This window comes from Haemorhous mexicanus, chromosome 4 (assembly GCF_027477595.1).
Source record: "Haemorhous mexicanus isolate bHaeMex1 chromosome 4, bHaeMex1.pri, whole genome shotgun sequence".
NCBI classification, from domain to species: domain Eukaryota; kingdom Metazoa; phylum Chordata; class Aves; order Passeriformes; family Fringillidae; genus Haemorhous; species Haemorhous mexicanus.
In genome coordinates, this window is record NC_082344.1 from 33,997,475 (window position 1) to 34,015,260 (window position 17,786).

General features: G+C 44.4%; 1 protein-coding gene across 4 annotated transcripts in view; it reads left to right on the plus strand.

Moving 5' to 3' along the window:
- Positions 1 to 399: 399 nt before the first annotated feature.
- The window catches only part of TMEM131L (transmembrane 131 like), a 78,136-nt gene continuing 60,749 nt past the window's right edge, over positions 400 to 17,786 (plus strand). For all 4 annotated transcript variants that reach the window (XM_059844403.1, XM_059844404.1, XM_059844405.1 and 1 more), the window contains exons 1-3: positions 400 to 547; positions 860 to 930; positions 8,003 to 8,046. In XM_059844403.1, the coding sequence (XP_059700386.1) occupies positions 424 to 547; positions 860 to 930; positions 8,003 to 8,046 (239 nt within the window). In that variant the 5' untranslated portion in view covers positions 400 to 423. The remainder of the gene's footprint in view (positions 548 to 859; positions 931 to 8,002; positions 8,047 to 17,786) is intronic.

The window sequence follows — 17,786 nt, forward strand, 5'->3', positions numbered from 1 at the left end:
CGCTGCGCTCTCCCCTCCCGCTTCGCGCGGCATCCTGGTTTCTTTCCTTCGCACTTCTCGTCCTTTTTTATTTCTAAAAATCACCGGGGAGCCCCGGGCCCCGGCGCGGTGACAACCCACACGTGCGTAAGGGCGGGAGGGGTGTAGGGCAGCTCGCGGTCCGACTGCACGACCGCGCTACACAAAACCGATCCGTGTTTCCCACAACGCCTCCCCCACCTCCTTCTTGCTTCGCGGGGGACTTGGCTCGGACGCCTCCGGGAGCAGCGCGGCGGCAGCGCTGCCGCCCGGCCATGTGCGCGGCGCTGCGGGGCGGGGCGGGCGCAGCCGCGCTGCGGGCGGGGGCGGTGCCCGGTGCCCGCGGAGCCGCCCCCGCCGCCGCCCGCCCCGCCCCAGCCGCAGCTCGGCGCGGCGCGGCTCGGCATGGCGGGGCTGCGCTTCCCGCAGCACGGCGGCTACTGCCGCGCGGCCGCGGCCATGAACCTCCTGCTCGGCGTCTTCCACGTCCTCCTGCCCTGCTTTCGGCCCGGGGAGGCGCAGGGACAAGGTAAGAGCACCGGCGGGGCAAAGCGGGGCGGGGATGTCGGCACTGCCCGCTCCGCGCTTGAGAGCGGAGCCGCCGCCCCCGTCGCCGTCCCTCGGGCAGCTGCCGCGGTGGCAGCCCGGGGACACAAAGGGAGCCGGGACGCGGCTCACCTCTCCCCCCGACTTCGGTTCCCTTCCTCCCGGCCCTGCGGTACCCGCCGGGCCACGCGTCTCTGCCGGCCCGCCCCGGCGCGGGGAGCCCCGGGCCGCCGCCTGCGGGCTCCGGCCGCCCGCCCCCTGCCCATCCGCGCTTTCTCTCTCTCTGCCCCCGCAGCCATCGAGCCCATCCCCGGCGTGGTGGAGCTGTGGCAAGCCGAGGAGGGGGAGCTCCTGCTGCCCGCCCAGGTGAGGGGGCGCGGGGGGTGGGGGCGGCGGAGGGGCCGGGGCCGTTGCGGGGCTGTGCGGGTGTGTTGGGGCCCGGGGGGCGGGCGCGGGGCCGGCGGGGCGGGGGCGGCCTCGCCCGCTGCTGTCACGGCGCAGCCCCAGCCCCGCGGCCCCCTCAGCCTGCGCCAGCGGCGTGGTTGTTCGGCTTCATTTATTTTCTGTTTAGGGTTCCCCCCCCGTTTAATTAATTATTTATTTTAAACGTGTGCATTTGTGGTCGGAAGGCACTAGACCTGCCTGTCGTGAATATGCATGTATTTATATCTTAGGCCTGCTCAGGTGAAGCCATTTTTCCCCCCTCAAATGACACATCATTTATGGTGCCGTTCTTTTCATTCTAGCGCATTTTTTTTTGTTCTGTTTAGTCGCTTTCGTTGGGCAGTAACAAGATGTGATAAATTCTGTGTTGGCGAGAGGAACCAATATGGTACAATGCCCAGCGGGGCTGGTGAGCGAGGAGGGGCGCTGGAAGCGGGGTCTGGAGTTTATGGCATTTGAGGCAGTCATTTAACTCGCACTGACGGACTCTGCCATATGTTGAGCTCGGCCTTCTAGACTTCCAGGCACCAGGCTCATAAACGGGAAGAAGCAGTCCTTAGGGACATCATCTTATATGAGGGTCAAAAGCGGGTAATTTATTTGTCTTAAGCCCATATATCATTCTCTGTTTAGTGCTCAGGCACTGACACCCATTAATGTAAGGAAAAATAGCAGAACTGCTGTTTCTTAGCTAGCTAACAATTGATGCTGCTTCCCAGGATCCAGCATTTTGTACTGTGGTGCTCTGAAGTGTTATCTATTGTACATCCAAATAATTTTATAAGATACATTTGTTGTGCTGTTGAGATTTTGCCTGTTGCAGATGTGGTAGTAGCTAAGGGGAGGTGTAGAGTCACTGTGCAGAGATGCTTGAGGAGCACAGCCTTTTGCATCTGTATTCTTTACAGTGAAGATATTAAGATGCATTAGATGTAGAACTGTGTAATGTAGTAATTTATAGTTGCTTCTCATAGCGAAGCTGCAGTTGAGTGATGATGACGTGAAGTTTACTTCCTGAGGAGATTAGGTCCTCTTGGAAAATACTTTGTTCTTGAGCATCCTCATAAAAATGTGCTTTAGCTTGGCTAAAGAAAAACCAGGCATAAATGACCTATGAATCTGGCATAGTTGAGCATATGGTCTTGCTCAGTTCTTGGAGCAGTGAAGACAAAGCTGAGGCTGCTGTTCCTCCATCATTTCTGTAGAGGCTATGTTAGGTCTGCAGGAAAGAAAGAAGTCTTCCGGCTTCAGTTGTGACAGAGTGAGAAGTAAATCACAATATGCTCGCTGATTTAGGAGGTTAAAAGTCAGGTGAGCTGGTCTCTGAGTACTAGTGGTGCATTGACTGGTTTGCATGGGTTTTCCCCTCTGAGCTTGAGGACTGCAGCAGCATATGATACATGAGTGACTACTCAAGTTGAACAGAAGGAATGGGTTCCTCAAGCAGGTTTTAAGACCAAAATTTGGTTACAGGCCTGACCCTTATGCCTCTTTTGTTTCCATGTGGACTTGGGCTTTACCCAGCCCTTGTTGGGCTTTGGCCCTGTGGCCACATTTGAAATCACCTTTACCATTTGTTGTGGTGAGGAGGAAAAGAGGTTCCCCTGAGTCCCTGCGGATGTGGTGAGGGACCCTTTCAGCACCTCTTTTATGGAGTGGTGGCACTGGTGTGCAGTGCCTGGTCATGGCTTTTCCCTGGATGCCCAAAGAGTCGAGGATTGCCGATCCAGCCATGATCCTCTGGTGTCTGTGAGGTCCTAAAGACATGTCAGCATCGTTGGCCTCCTCGGTGACTGCTGGAATGGTGAGGAGCATCAGTGAAGAAGCCAGCATCAGTTCCTGAGATCTGGAAAATCACTACATCTGTTAACATCTAACTGCCCTTTGTTAGAGAGATGCTTAAACTTGCAAGAGGTTTATTGCTTGTTGATCACGTTTCACTTTAAAAAAATGGTGTGACCTACTGCTGCTACAAGGAGGTTTTCCATGTTCTCTTTCTTGTAAGAATAGAATTTATTTGTTAAGCCCTTGGTGAGGTTGTTTGCCCAGTGTTCATGTATCACATGAGGTGATGTGATGGTGAGGGTGTAATAACCGGAAGAACCTCCTGAGGGGTTAATAAATGTTGTTTGATAGGGAATATCCAAGAGTTGCTTCATTCCCATGTTTGAAGATGGGTCTTGATGAAGACTTTGGGAAGAGGATTGTTCTGGTCCCTTGATTTTGTTTTTCCTGCTTCTTTTTGGAGGGAGTGTGGCACCTATGAGGATTTCACCTGCAGAAGTGAAAAATCCAGGGGAGGAGCTGTGCATATTCCTCTGCCAAAGCACCTCCCTCCAACTGCTCTCAGCAGGAAAATGGATTAGGTTGCCCTGTCTGCCAGCCCTTTAGCCTGTTTCTGGCGGGTTACCAATGCTGTCTGATGGATGTTTTTCTCTTTCTGTCATGGCTTTACACTATTATCTTATTTTCCATGCATCATCAACTGCCTGCCTGTGACAGAGCAGTTTTGAGCATTCCTTGCTGCTTGCAGAATTTGGATGAAAGTTGGGTGGATCGGTAACCCGTTCAGCCATCCAGTTGCCTGTGCATGCTTTTGTTCCAGGAGCATGTAGCAAATAAAGACATCACGTTAAGGGGTGAGGGAGGGGAAACAAAGCATTTTAATATTTGTAGTTGCTTTCTAGGCCTTTCACGGCATCGCTTTGTCTACGTGAACTGCATGAATTTGCATGCTGGAGCACAGCCGCCCAGGGCCCCCGTGCCTCCACCCCGCTTGGTTCTACCTTCTGTTTCCTCTTGCTTCCCTTTCATTGTTTGTGCTTCTCGTGTGCCCCCTCCCAGCTTCCCTCTTATGCGTATTTGTGCTTTTCCTTTTTTCTCCTCCCCTAGTGCTTGTGGGCTTTTGATTCCAGCTTCCTCCGAAGCCTGCAGAGCTGTTTGGGGATGGCTCACCTACTGCTCTTGCTCTGCAGCCGAGCCCGAAGGGTGCCCAGAGCGCTGCAGTTGGTGACGGTGTGCGTGGGCTCGTGTGCTGGGGCTGAGGGGGAGCTGGCTGTATCTAGCCTGCTTACTGTCTTCCACTGGTCTGCTGCTTCCTCCAGCATTTCAATGTTTCTTCCTGGATTCCCTTTTTAGCTCTGAGACCAGCTGGTTTTTCCCAGTCAGATGTGGTGGCTGTATTCCCTAGTGCCCATTTCTTCTTTCTGAAGGTGGTGCGAAGCGTGGGGTAACCACGGAGCACCCACTGGTCTTACTCTCATCCTTGCTCTTAACCTCCCCTTTTTAGCAGATGTCCCTGGGATGGGCAGCTGGATTTTTCTTTGAAAACCAGTGGGATTTTGACATGGAAAATCTTCAGTATAAGAGACTTGATTAGAGCAGTTGTGGTTTTTATAAACCCCTTATAATTTTGTGGTTTTGCATGTTTGTTTGCAACTTGTTAATACATACTCAAGTAAAATGCTTGAGAGAAAAGCTCCTTTATGTGAGACTTGACACCCAAGCCATTCACCACTAAAGGCTGAAAAAGCTCCAGATATTTACAGCCAGGTTGTAGCACTTCAGTGCAAAGCTGAAGGGCAGTTAGTTATGTTGTGTTTAAAACATAAACATACAAGTGTAGGAGAGAAACACAAATGGCAATTGTTGTTCATGGCCTCCACCACTTAAAAGAGGTACCAGAGAGTCATAGTTGTGTGTTTCTGTCTGTCAGAAACCACGTAGGTGGTTACTGGGAGCATCTGAAGGCAGGGGCAGGCGGGTTGGGTACCTGCAGAGCACTTTCCCCTTGGCCCCTTCAGTTCGGTGGGAGAGACTACCTTAAAATGACATAATGAAGGTTAAGTTGTAGTTCTTGTTATCACTAGTGAAAATGACAGTAAGTCCTCAAAGTCAGTGTGTACCAAACTATATTTTGGTGTCAGTGCAGCGCTTGACTATGTGATGGGTTTTCTGCTGTTCCTGTGTGTCACACGTAGGAGATGAGCGACATGTTTCCTTTGAGGAACACCTTGTGAATGTTTCAGTTTGGTTGTGTAGTCTAAGGAGATTACAATAACTTCTTGTTTCACTTTAATGTGACATTGTTTCAGGTGCTTGAATTTTAGAGAAACAACAGTGTTTACTGTATCATGGTAGTTATAGACCCTGGAAAACAGAGCTGCTGCCTGAGTTTTCATTAAAAGGCTCTGCTCCAGTCTGAAAGATGGTTTTTTTTTTTTTTTTTCTTTTCCCAAGTAGTCTTAGCATGTCTTCAGTGCAGCTCAGGGGCTAATAAGGTTAATTGTTCTACTGGTTTTGAAAGCTGATGAAGACCTTGATCTTACATATATTCATCAGAGATGCGCAGCACTGCAGTGTGTCATTAACGAGCCCATCGGCTGTGCACAAATTACATGTACAGAGTCACCTACTTCAAAGCAGGGCTTGTCTGAAGACACACAATTCGTGTGAAAGTCTGAGACAGGCTTGGAGTGGGAATTGTGTTCCTCTTTGGGCTTTTAAAAGGCTTCTCCAGACTCCTAGCTGAGCTTCTGGATGGTGCTGATAGGACTTGGGGCTGGATGGCCGTGCAGATTATGCAGTAGCTGTCAGCTCAGGCTCTTGAGACTTGTGTGACACAAGAGGGGCGCTTCCAGGGGCTTTCCAACACAAGATAAGCACCTGCCCCATATTCAGGATACTGTTAGGAGGAAGGGAATTTTTTTCTTCTCATAGGTAGACTGTTGGGAACTGCATTTTAACTTGCCTTCCTTCCCCCCTTCCCCCTGTAGTCCCATCCATAGTTTGAGAATACTGGGTTGGGTTTTTCCTTTTTTTTTTTTTTTAATTTTTTAAAATAAATCCTCAGTATAAGCCCTCATGCACATGTAGCCTCGATCACACAGAGGACTGAAGACAGGAGTAAGCTGGACATAGAGGTCTGTGTGTGGTCAGAGTTGAAGGTGATTTTTAATTTTTTTTCCTTGCACAGCTGAGATGTGCTATGGCTGCACTGTAGACTGGGAAGTTTGCTTCATTGTTGCTTGGTGAAAAGTGAAGAGGAGAAATGCTGAGGTGGCTAGTGTTAAGGGTGAGCACAGTGTAATGACACAGACCCAGGTTTCTGATGCCTGGCAGATGCTAAGCCATTTAAAGGAGGAACTAAGCCATTTAAAATGAGGATAGCTTGCTATCTGGCTGTGGCCGAGGAGCTGTTTCTGGAGAAGGTGGATAAGGAGTCCTCTAGTTCTACTTGGTATTGTACTGAGGTCCTAGAAGTACAAAAGGAGCTTAGAGAAGCTGGAAAACGTGATGGGTTTGTATCATGCCATCTTGGTGAAGTCTAGCAGCAAGGCTTTGCAAGGTCTCTGGAGGACATGGCTGGGTCTTCATGGGGGCCAGGTGCTGGGACCTCTAGGTAGATCTGAGCTGATGAGCGTTGTTGTATCCTGCAGATCCTGGACAATTAGCATGGTGTCTTCAACCTCTGGGCAGGTGTACAGAAAGATTGTCAAGTCCTCAAATTAACTTGTACTTCCCTGTCAATCTTGTTCCAGATTTGGTTATGTTATGGTGGAGGATGTGCTACTTCTCTTGTATGAGCTGCTTGTGACAAAAGATGGAAGTTCAGGAGTGTCTGGTAGCTTTTGGCAAGATCTGTATTCGTATTAGCCATAAGGTCATTATTTTAAACACAATAATTATTAGCAATAATGTTAGCATTCAGCATATTTGCTGCTATAGTGTGGTTGTTTTTCCTCACTTCATGGAGCTCAGGTCTTCAGAAATCCTGCTGCCTGTCCCATTCCGTAGGCAGGTAGGACTGCCTGATCTGCTTAAGCATCTGAAGCCTGTAGAAAGATGTTTTGTGTTTACAAGTGGTTTTTTTTTCCAGTTTGTGGTGAAAATAGGTAAAGTCAAAGCTGGTGGCTTGGGGCCTGTTCTGTGATATGCTTGCGTGGGAAACATGTAGGAGGGGTGGTGGAAAGTACAGCCTTTTAATTTTAAAAGACTTTTTTCCCCTTACCTTTTCATTGCTAAGGTCTCTAGTTCATGTCTTGCAGAACCATCACCTGCAGAAGCAGAAGCTGGGAAAACTCACTAGCTGTTCCTGGCAGGATGACTGTGACCTCCTCCTGAAAAATGTTAATTGCCCTAAAGTTGTCCCTGGTTTCATCAGCAGGGGTTGAGTGGCTGTAACATACTTCATTTTGAGTTGTACCTAAAGCTTTCCTGGAGATCTTGGCCAGTTCAGAGTAGCTACCTCCTTGTTTTAAATGGATTTCCTGCAGGGAGCTCATTGAACCAACACTTGAGTTCATTTCTGTGGACAGCTCACAAGTGGTTTATGGTGAACTGCAAGCTGACACAATTCAGCTGCATGTCTTGAAAATTGCCTGAGTGCAGCAACTCAGCTGAGATGATGTGTTCAGAGCTTCTGCTGTCTCTGCTTTCTGTATGTGCTGCTAATCATTGATAAGATCTGGGTTTGGGACCTCACTGTGCCACTTGGAATGTGGTACTTTGCCTTTGCTTTTGGCACTGACAGGTGATCTGCATTTCAAGGCATTCTGCATCCTATTTCTCCAGGTACTGGCTATTGAAATTTACTGATGGGGCAGAAAATTTGAAATTAGAGAAAATAGTCTTTCTGTAGTTTCAGGGCAATTGTTGGCTTTAGATTGGAATTCTGTGTTTGAGAGGATTTTGTACAGATGCACTTGCATAAATAAAAAATGAGTCTGTTCAGTCAGCATTTGGGAAGAAGCAGCAGAGTAGCCAGGTTAAGTGACCATTTATCTTTTGCAAGATGAGCTGGAACCTCAAATGGGATGCCCATCAACCACCTTACCTGACTCATAAAGGAGTTATAGGAATTTTAGGTTTCTGAATTTTTTTTGCTAACAAGTCACATGAAAATCCATCTGTGATGGAGTTAAAGTGGTACATATGTCCAGTGTAGCATGTTGCAGTTCTGAGATTCTTACACAGTATTTTCTCTGTTTGTCAGGCTGATTCGGAGGAGGATGTGGAAGAGCATCCACAAGAGCAAAGGTAAGCTAAACTCAAATGGAAGCAAGAGGGTTGAAGTTCATTTTGGTTTTTGCTTTAGGAAATACCAAAGTGTAATTAGGCTGACTACTAAAACATTACTTTTTTCTCCTGCATGTTAAATAGTTTTTTATTACTTGTGGCTTACAATTTTCTCAACTTAATGTTAATATTGATTTATTAGCAAAACCAAAAAACCATGTGCTCAGCGTATGCAAGTACAAAATACCTTCTTGCATCTCTTTCTCCTAATCCTGTCTCTAAGATGAATTTGCTTCTCATTGCTTTCACACAAAAAATTAAATGTTTATTAATTGTTTTGTTGTATATTTTGCAATTAATTTTTTAAGACAAGGGACAGTTGTCCATTACAACATTTGTAAATATAAGTAGTCTTGGAGTGTTAATTTGCACCAAGGCAAGGAAAGAGGTGAGGGAGATTTAAAGCCAAAGGTTTATTAATGTGTTGCTATGGAACAATAAATATTCTACCCTTATGTCTTGAAATCAGATAAATAATGAAGCTCTTCAAAACTATAGCCACAACTCTGCAGTTTCTGTTAATATCAGGCCTTCTATTTTGAAGGGTTGGGTAAATAGCATCAATAGCATCACAGATTATTTTTTAAATGCGCATTTTGTTTCCTCCAAGCATCCAGGTTGAAATGCTTGGGCATCTACCAGTGAAACACTTCCTTCCTTTGGTTTGTGTTAATGTGGTTACAGCTTTCAGTGCCATGCCAGCCAGAAAGATCACAAGACTTAAAAAATAAGCGTGTGGAACAGCACTGTTTTCTGATGGCAGCAGTTAGCCACAGATGCTTCTCTCATTTATCTCCAGTCTTTGCCCTTAGCTTAGTCCTGAGAGCAAACAGATCTGACAACACACAAGCCTTGGGAGCTGGCAGAAGGAGTAAGCCTAGGGAGTGGGAACGGGATGGTTATGATGGGTCTGTCCTGCACTCTGCACTTCTTCACAAGGCTTTTTCCTTTGCTGCCCCATTGGGAGCCTTCTCATCTGAGCCCAGCATCACATTAAGGCTCCTGTGCCTCATCTCCGTGGGAATTACAAAGATGGTTTGGAAACAGGATGTGAGAATTACTGTGGCTGCTGACAGCTGTTGCTGATTACTTGTGCTTGCCTAAGTGCCCCAATTCCTACCTGCAGAGGGGATTTTTTTTTTTTTCTGCCTCCCCTTGTGAAAAGAAGGGTAAACTACTGAAAGCTGCATTTCCCTGCACAAATACAGAAGTTTCTGATTTTTTCATCTGGGAGCTATTATGTTCTGGATGCAGAATTTTTACTGTGTAACTTTATTACCTGCATGCTTTCTTTATTGAGAGGTAGTCAGAAGGCAGCAGTCTCCAGTGCTGTGCTTAAGATTGTTTCTGATTGTTTCCTTAGTAGTCAGAGAGATGTAATTTAGGTGAAAAAAAATTCTCTACTTGCCTATTTTTCTCTGAAGGTGGATGGGGTAATTGGCTACTATGGCAATAATAAAAATATTATTGAAAATAATTAGTTCTTGAGACTCGGAGAGGAAAAAGTGATTTGGCTTGAGGTTTTTGTAGGTCATTCAGGTGCTTAAATTTTTTTCTAGTAATTATTCATTTTCAAAAATGAGTTTGTTTTTTGGGAGTAAAGTTTGTAGAGGTTCACTTGCATGGTGGAAACATCCTTCTATTGTCATACCAAAATGCTTCAGGAAACTTGCCTGAACGGATCCTGGCTTATGTGCATCTTCTAAACTACTTTGGTTTGCTGCTGTATGTAAACACATACATAGACCTGTGTGTGCTCTACATACTGAAGGAATGTTGTAGTCTAGACTTCATGAAGAAGAGCCAGCAAAGGTACATTGGAAAGATTAGAATTTCTTAATTTATTTCCGGATTAATTTTCATTCCTGTAGCTTACATTGCTATATGGTGAAATCATGGGGATTTCCTTTTCCTGTAGCAGCAAAACCTGAAGCTTGCAGCATCTTCATCTCATTGTCTGACTGCATGCCCTGGGGAAATCAGCTGAAGCTACTGTAATTTGATGTGAAGCCCCAAGAAGCAAAGCACCTTAATGGAGGGGATAAGCAAAAGTTCAAGGAGATAGAGAAATCAGAAATTTCCCCAGAGATGAGGGAAGTATAGGGAGTTCATCATCTTGGGGCATGAAGGAGAAAGTCTCTTTCCAAAACATTGTTTTATTCAGTTTTTAATTCTAGGTTAGCGGGTTCCCTAGGAGCTTGCTAACCTACTTTGAAAAAAACAAACACAACAAAAGCAGTAAAGTATTAACAGTCTTTTAACAGACTTCCTGTGCATGTGCATCATAAGATCTTCCTTTTGGGGTGGTCTTGGTTTGCTGCTCTTGTGGCAAGTGCACAAGGGAGATAGATGTGGTCTTACAGTTTCTGCCTTAGGTTTAGCTTTAGCAAATAGAGAAATTTGCATGGAGGTAAAAGACATTGTCAAAATAGTAATTTTTGTGAAGAGCTATTTCAGAGGTGAATGAGAAATGGTTGGTTAGGTCCATAGGTTTGCAGCTGCCCTGAGTGAGGAGAAGATCATTATCAACTCCTTAATTTCCACCCTACTGATTCCTGCTATTCTGATTGCTTGGATACTTCTACAGGTTGCTTCATGCTGTTTTGTGTCTCTCTGGATCAGATTCTGAAATAAGAAATGCAGCACAGTAGACACTTGAGTACTGCTTCAGGCCACAGACTTTAACCAAATTAAAGTCATGTGTATTTGTAGTAACCTATTAAAAAGCTTCTAGTTTCCTTAAAAACCTTTTCTTGAATTTGAAAGTCAGGAGTAAAAGGATGCCTTTCATAACAGTCAATGACAGGTGTGGTTTTGTGTTTGGAGGTTAGTTTTTTGTTTTGTTTTGGTTTGGGTTTTTTTTTTTGTACTCCTGCCCCTTCATCATGGTGATTTTGGTTGCCACAACTGGCAGTTACAAATTTTGAAGGTTTAGGTTCTTGCTAACGCAGCATGATGAGTCAGGACCCAAGGGAATGGCCTGAAGTTGTGATGGGAGGTTTAGGTTGGATATTAGAAAAAAGGTTTTTCAGCTTTTCTTGTTGGCCACCAGAACAGGCTCCCCAGGGAAGTGGTCAGAGCTCCAAGCCTGACCAAGTTCAAGAAGTGTTTGGACAGTGCCCTCAGGCACCTGGTGTGACTCTTGGGGATGGTTCTGTGCAGGGCCAGGAGTTGGGCTTGATGATTCTTGTGGGTCCCTTCCATCTCAGGATATTCTGTGATTCTGTGAAATGCAGAAGTCTGGCACAAATAAAGACACAGTACTGTCAGGTAACATGCACAAATGATGCTATCAAAATTTTTATCTTTCTACTTCAAGGAAGTAGACTTGGACTATAAAAAAAAAAGTAATTTAATGTGTATGACATTGTTAGTACTTGGGTTTTGAGGACTTCTGGAGAAAGGTCTTTGAGGATGCAGTTTTGCAGCTGGCACATTAAGGAACATTTGTACCTGAATAAACTGCTGTACTCAAGTGAACTATGCATTCTTAATATGTGATGCACAATGATTGTCTATGAGAAGGGAAATCCATAAAATACTAGAAGTATGGAATGAAAATAGCCAGGAAGAGGACATTTCCCAGCCTTTTCCTATGGCAGGACATACTTTGCTTAGAGTTAATGGGTATCAACTGCTAGGAAAATTCCAAGTGTGATGCATTTGGCTCAGTCAGGCATTTCTGTTGAACCTTTGCCTTTGATCTCTGGAGAGCATTTGACCCTGTGGGCTGGAGCTGCTTGGGCCAGGAGATGGTATCGGCTCCCAGTGGGCTCCTGCTAGGGCATCAGTGCAGCCTGGGAGTGACAGCTGATGCCCAGCACTTTGACCTCTCCTGATTGCTTGGTGGAATTACTCCTAATCTCTTTGTTTTTGCTGTCCCTGTGAAATAGTGCTCCAGATGTGGAGGAGAAATTGAAGGTAGAGGTAGCAAGGGAGCAGCTTAGTAGCTGCCTGAGAGAGAGCAAAGCAGTCGAGGTGCACAGACTGCAGAATTGCTAGGGGGTTTAGGGAATACTGTAGAGATGGAGTTACAAGGTTTGCTTCAGGAAGAATCCGGAATGGCAGCGGGAGAACGAGCCTCCTGCGCATTGCGAGACTGTACATTGCAATTCCTCCCTGGCCACAGCTTCGTCTGCAGTCAAGAGGCACAAATGAGCTCTGGCGCTGTGGATGGAGTATTAAGACACTTCAGAGGTGACTCATCCTTCCAAAAAGCCTGTGGTCTTAGTGCCATAATTTTTGACAGTCCCAATTAGAAAGCAGTGGCATGGGACTAGTGGTATGCCTGTGTACCAGATAACTATCTTGGGTGGTGGCTAAGGCAGGAAAAAAAAGAGATTGAAAAAATAGGTTAGGATCAACCAGATTTTCTTTTTCCTTCTGCTTTTTTTACTGAAATGAATAAAAATTGATTTTGTGCCAGCAGAAATGTCTGAATATTAAAAAACCAAGGTTTATGTCGTATCTTTTATTAAAATCAAAATCAAAGAGAGTATGCATTAAGAAAGTGTTTCAAAATGAAAAGTTGAAAAGTAGTTCTGAGAGCGTCAGTGAGGGAGTGAGTGAGTAGTTCTGAGAGTGTCAGCTTAAGCTGTCTGAAAGGAACCATCTTAATATTTTCAACCTAAGCTTATATGGAGTACTACTTATCCTTTAGATTGTCATTAAACTTACCCCAAAAGTAAATCTAACTACATGAAGACTTTTCCTAGAATATGTGCTTGGTTTTAACTTGTAATAGTTTTTTATATATATATGTGTGTGTGTGTGTGTATGTGTGTATATATATAAAAAAGCTGTTTTTATATATAATATATTGTAATTTATAATAATAAGCTATATATAAAATAATATATATGGTATAGATACATTATTTATATAGATAATGATAATAATAAGCTGCTTTTATTAAGATTTTAGTGTTTTTTAAATTTTTGTTTTGCAAAACAAAAATCCGTGTGTGTATTAAAAAAGAAAATAGAAAACAGAGTTTCTTGCGAAAAAGCTTTTTAGTCCCTTTACTGTACTTGCATAAGGTAGCAATTTCTGCAGTATGCACAGAATGTATGTTTTCAGTGGTTAGCACTAAAACCTTCTTCAATATTGGCTAACTTCTGTTTTTAATTGATAATCATGGCTGTTGTGCCCCACTTCCACTTTGTCTAGATCATCAAGGGACTACTAATTTTAAGTTTTACTGGATGCCTAAAGAAATGAAATTTACTTTATCTAATCCTTAGAAGTAAGGGAGGAGAATTGAGATGGGCACAACCACCTATAACACTTGGGTGAAAATCCCTAAGGAAGCACCTGTAGGGAACACAGGATGTTGTGAAACTGGACTAAAAGCAGCTTACTGAAAAGAATTGCAAGAGGTCAATGAAACTGGAGGTTCTCTTGAAGATGAAGAAACAGATAGTTCCTTCCAAAATAATCAGTGTTACTCTTCGTCTCCTTCCTTATGCCTCTGCCAGGCACAGCTAGGGTGGCAGGCTGAACTCCTGCTGCTTTAATTGTTTATCTCTGTTTTATGTGGCAGTTGATTCACTGATGAACTTTGCCTTGCTGAACTTTGTATTAGATGCTGTTAGGAACAGCTCTTCCCCTGTGTGCATTGCTTCTTCCAAAATACTGGTCCTTTTACAAAATTATGTTGCTTGCCTGCTGGTACAGGGGGTAAAAAATGTGTTTTGTTTTTTTTTCCCTGGGACATTGCATGGCAATGCTGTGTGCTAACAAATGTTTCAGCTATTGTTTGTTTCTTTATTTCTAAATTGTTTTCAGACATTTCATAAATGAGACAAGTTGCCCAGGCTAGCTGTACAGTGTTTCATACCAAACTGAGGAGGTGACCCTGTAGCTTTCTGTGATCACGAGATAAAGGCAAATGACAGTCTTGCACTTGTTTGCAAAGGCATGTCAAACTTCTGTCCTCAGTGTAGGTCCTACTTGACCTGGATGGAAATACTTTAAAGGTGATGTGTGGCCATATTTAATTAGTCTTAGACTTGCTGTTGAAGTCCCACTCATCATCAAAATCTTGTCTGCATTGAACAAACTCTCTTGGAATGTGTATATTTCTCTCACTTTTATGTACTCTTTTGGGCTGGAGGATGTTCATGGCTGGACCAGAGGCTCTTTGATCTGTGTCAGCTTGTATGCCCCCTGAAATGGACTTTCTCACCTGTGGGTGACAACTTGGCTTTGAGAAATGAAGGCAATCTTGGTATGGTAGCTGCCAATTGGCTCTTCTGCGTTCGTATGGCTCATGGTGCCTTGAAAAGCCACACGGGCTTCTATGGAAACACCAGTTTCTATACTGGTAAAAATAGCAGGCTGGGGCTGTGAGTTCATTGTTTGCACAGGGATTAGTGTGTATGGAGAAATTGTGTTTGTGGGTATGTGCTACTGGAGGAAACTTTCTCACTTGTAATGATCTGTTTTAAAAGGACAAATAAACTATACTTTACATTTTGGTGCCCTATATAGTTATTTCTTTGTCTTCCTCTGTTAATAATGTCTTCACTTTCTGTTCTCTGTATCTTCTGCAGATCTCTTGTGTACTGTCTTATACTGTCTTATTTTTTTTTAACTTCTCTCTTGGCCGTGCCTGAGATGGTTGTAGTTTCTGTACTGCCAGAGGAAGAGGATGTCTTGCACTCTGTGACCCGGTGCTCTCCCCTGCCTTCTGCAGCCCTACAAGTTCTCTGGATTAGAAGAACTTGTTTTATTGCCAGGTTAACATTTACTTGTGGTCATTCTCTGGTTGGTTTCCCTGTTGCTCTCTGGCAGCATCATCTGAAAACGTGCACGGAAGTTCCCCCTCAGTGTCTACAGCCTGTTGTGTGGGACAGGTGCCCTGTGTCACCTGCAGGATGTCATCTGTGTTCTGCTGGTCTCACATTGCTCCCAGGGTGCCCCTCCTGTACTGGTGTGGCACTGGTCCGGACCTTGTGGCATCTTTTTGCTCTTTCCTCAGTCCTTCAGACCTGCCTCTTCCTGCCCCTGCCTTTTGGCCAGACTGGGTGGTTGTGTGGGGGTACCTGTGCCAGGGCTGACCCTGCTCCCCTTACCTGCAGTGCAGGAGGAGCTGGGGAGGAGCCCAGCCAGATGTACTTTTCTGCTCACTGTTGGTGAGATAGATGAGCAGGCCAGTCCTCAAAAGTGTGGGGCTGAGACAGACAGCCTCTTGTGTGTTAGGAGTAACGCCTTTGAGTCAGTGGGGTAGGAGTGGGGTAAAGCACTTGCACTGGGAGGATGGATAGCCTGAGGGACAGCTCCTGGGTTTTGGGTGGATGGTGTGGAGAATCACACAGTGGCAGCATTGTGTGAACAGTTGCTAGCTGGTGCACACACGTGTACTTCATTTGTTGTGTGTGGTTTTTGGTTGGGTTTTTTTTTTTGGCACTTGGTAAGCTCCCCATAGCCTGTGCTTTGGGACAGAGCCCACCCAGAATGCATGCCCTTTAGAGTTAGGACAAGCCTGGTCTGAGCAGGTGGGACAAGGGCATATGGTGTCTTATTTCCCATTGTGTTTGGTTCAGTGCTTGCTGGAGAGCTGTGGGAGACCAGAGACAGATCTTGTGGCACAGCCTGTTGGTGGAGTCATTCAGCAAACGCATGGGGAAGGTGAGCTTTTAATGCCAGGCCAGTTGCATACTGTGAGGGCTCTGCAAGTCTGCTTGGGAACATGGCATTTTTCTTGTTAAACTTAACCTGCCTTGTTTTGAAAAATGGGATGTTGGGACAGATTTTGTGTGTTTAGAGAAGAGGGAAAGAAAAGCAAAAGTAAACAGCTGCTATGGCGTGTTTGTTCATGTTCGTTTGTAAACTTTGTGTCCTGTAGCCTGTACTTGCTGCTCCTGTAATATAAGTAGTTCAGAATAGGAACTTTCTTCTTATGCTTCTACTTTTACTTTTTAATACACTGGTAATGGATTTCAGATGTCTGTTAATCTCAGGCTAATCCTTCTGATTTGTGGGCAGTGGGCCACAAAGGATTTAGCTCTTGGTCTGTGTGTTTATTATTAATAAATTATTTTCACCTCCATAATAGCTGTTTCTTAGTTTCTTAGTTGCCTATAAGAGGACTTAATTTGCAGTAATTTTACCATTTTGCAGTTGAACAATAGACATCTGGAATTTTAGACCAGTGTCAGCAGTCTGAAAATTGACAGAATGTAAGAATTTAGCTTCACCGTTTTTCCACTCTTGCAGATTGGCAAATTGTGACAAAATTGAAGAAAACCTAAACAACAATTTTCTCGCTTGTAGGAATTTGTGTGCAGTCTGCTTCTGAATGGCCAACCCCAGTACTCTCATTTGATTATTATAAGCAGAGCATGAAGGGTCCTGAAATCTATCTAATGTGGTGTAATAAAGAGCTATAGGCACACCTGTTACCTGGCTCTCATCTTCATAGATACTCAAAGGTGACACAAACCTAGCTTTTAATGACTCACATATTTTTATTTGACGAGAAAAGGTCCTCTAGGAAAGCTGTGCTCATGCCCTGGCAATGGCTCTGACTGCATGACTTGTGGGCAAGCAGGTGAAGGAGCCTTTTCAGTAGTTCAGGTGTTTGCCACAGTATAGTGATAGTTAGTTATAAATAGTTATAAGTTCAAACCATACGTTGTCTTAGACATCATTCTTTATCCACTTTCTCCAGGATGTGCTTTGGGTAGAGACTTTTTCTTTTTGGTGGTTATTGCAAAATGACCAACTCCCTTCTTCATCAGGACAGAAAGGCCCTGTCCACTTCAGGGAGGGGAACAGTATATATCAAATATTATACTTGCATGTGAAGATGGTGTGTATTAACTCTTTTGCAGAGTTCTGAGTACTCACTGCAAATATTTGCTTTGTATTTGTAGAAGAGTTTGCTTTCATCAAATAAGCTAGTCACCTGGGAGAAACATGTGATCATTATGAATAATTTAGGTGTCTGCTTGTTGTCTCAGGGGTCCACCATTCTATATTATGTCCAGGTTGCCAACTGAGATAAGGAGGACAGAGGGCAAAGCTACTGGTGTTAATTGTCACCTTATTTTCTTCTCCACCTCCTGGCCCCATAGTGGTGTACAAATACAGCTGAGGGTTTTTTTTTTTGTCTGTAGTCTTGTAATTTTTAGAAATAGCAATGGAAATATAATTAGACAAGAATAACTCAGGATATTTTGTGTGTGTGTACAAAACAGACCTTACTTTCTGTAGAACAATTTGACTTTATATAAACATGGGAATTTCTCACACACAGAAGCAGGATTTTTTGCTCAGAATTATGAGGAAAAGAAGAGGGAAAAATAATTTCTTAGAGGAAGGTGAGAAGTAGGCCTCTGTTCTTATTTTTACTGAAGTTCTCATCTTCCATGTCTGCTTCAAGATACTGTTGCAGAGCTCTAGCTAGTTGCTTCCCATCTGACCCACCTGCATACCAGAACTCTGCAGATGGCAGAATCAAGAAATTTGAAGTGCAAAATAATGCTTTTAGTTACTGCCTGATAAAAACCAACTTCAGCTTTAAAACTTTGTGAAGACACATGAAGAAGCTGTAAAGACTTGGAAATAATAATAAGAAAGATGGTGTATCCCGTTCAGTGCTGTCAAAAGTACGGGCTGTGTTGACTCTGGTTCCTGGTTTTGTTGTTTTGGAGTTGGATTTTATGAGAAGGAAAAAGTTCTGTTTAAAATGTTTG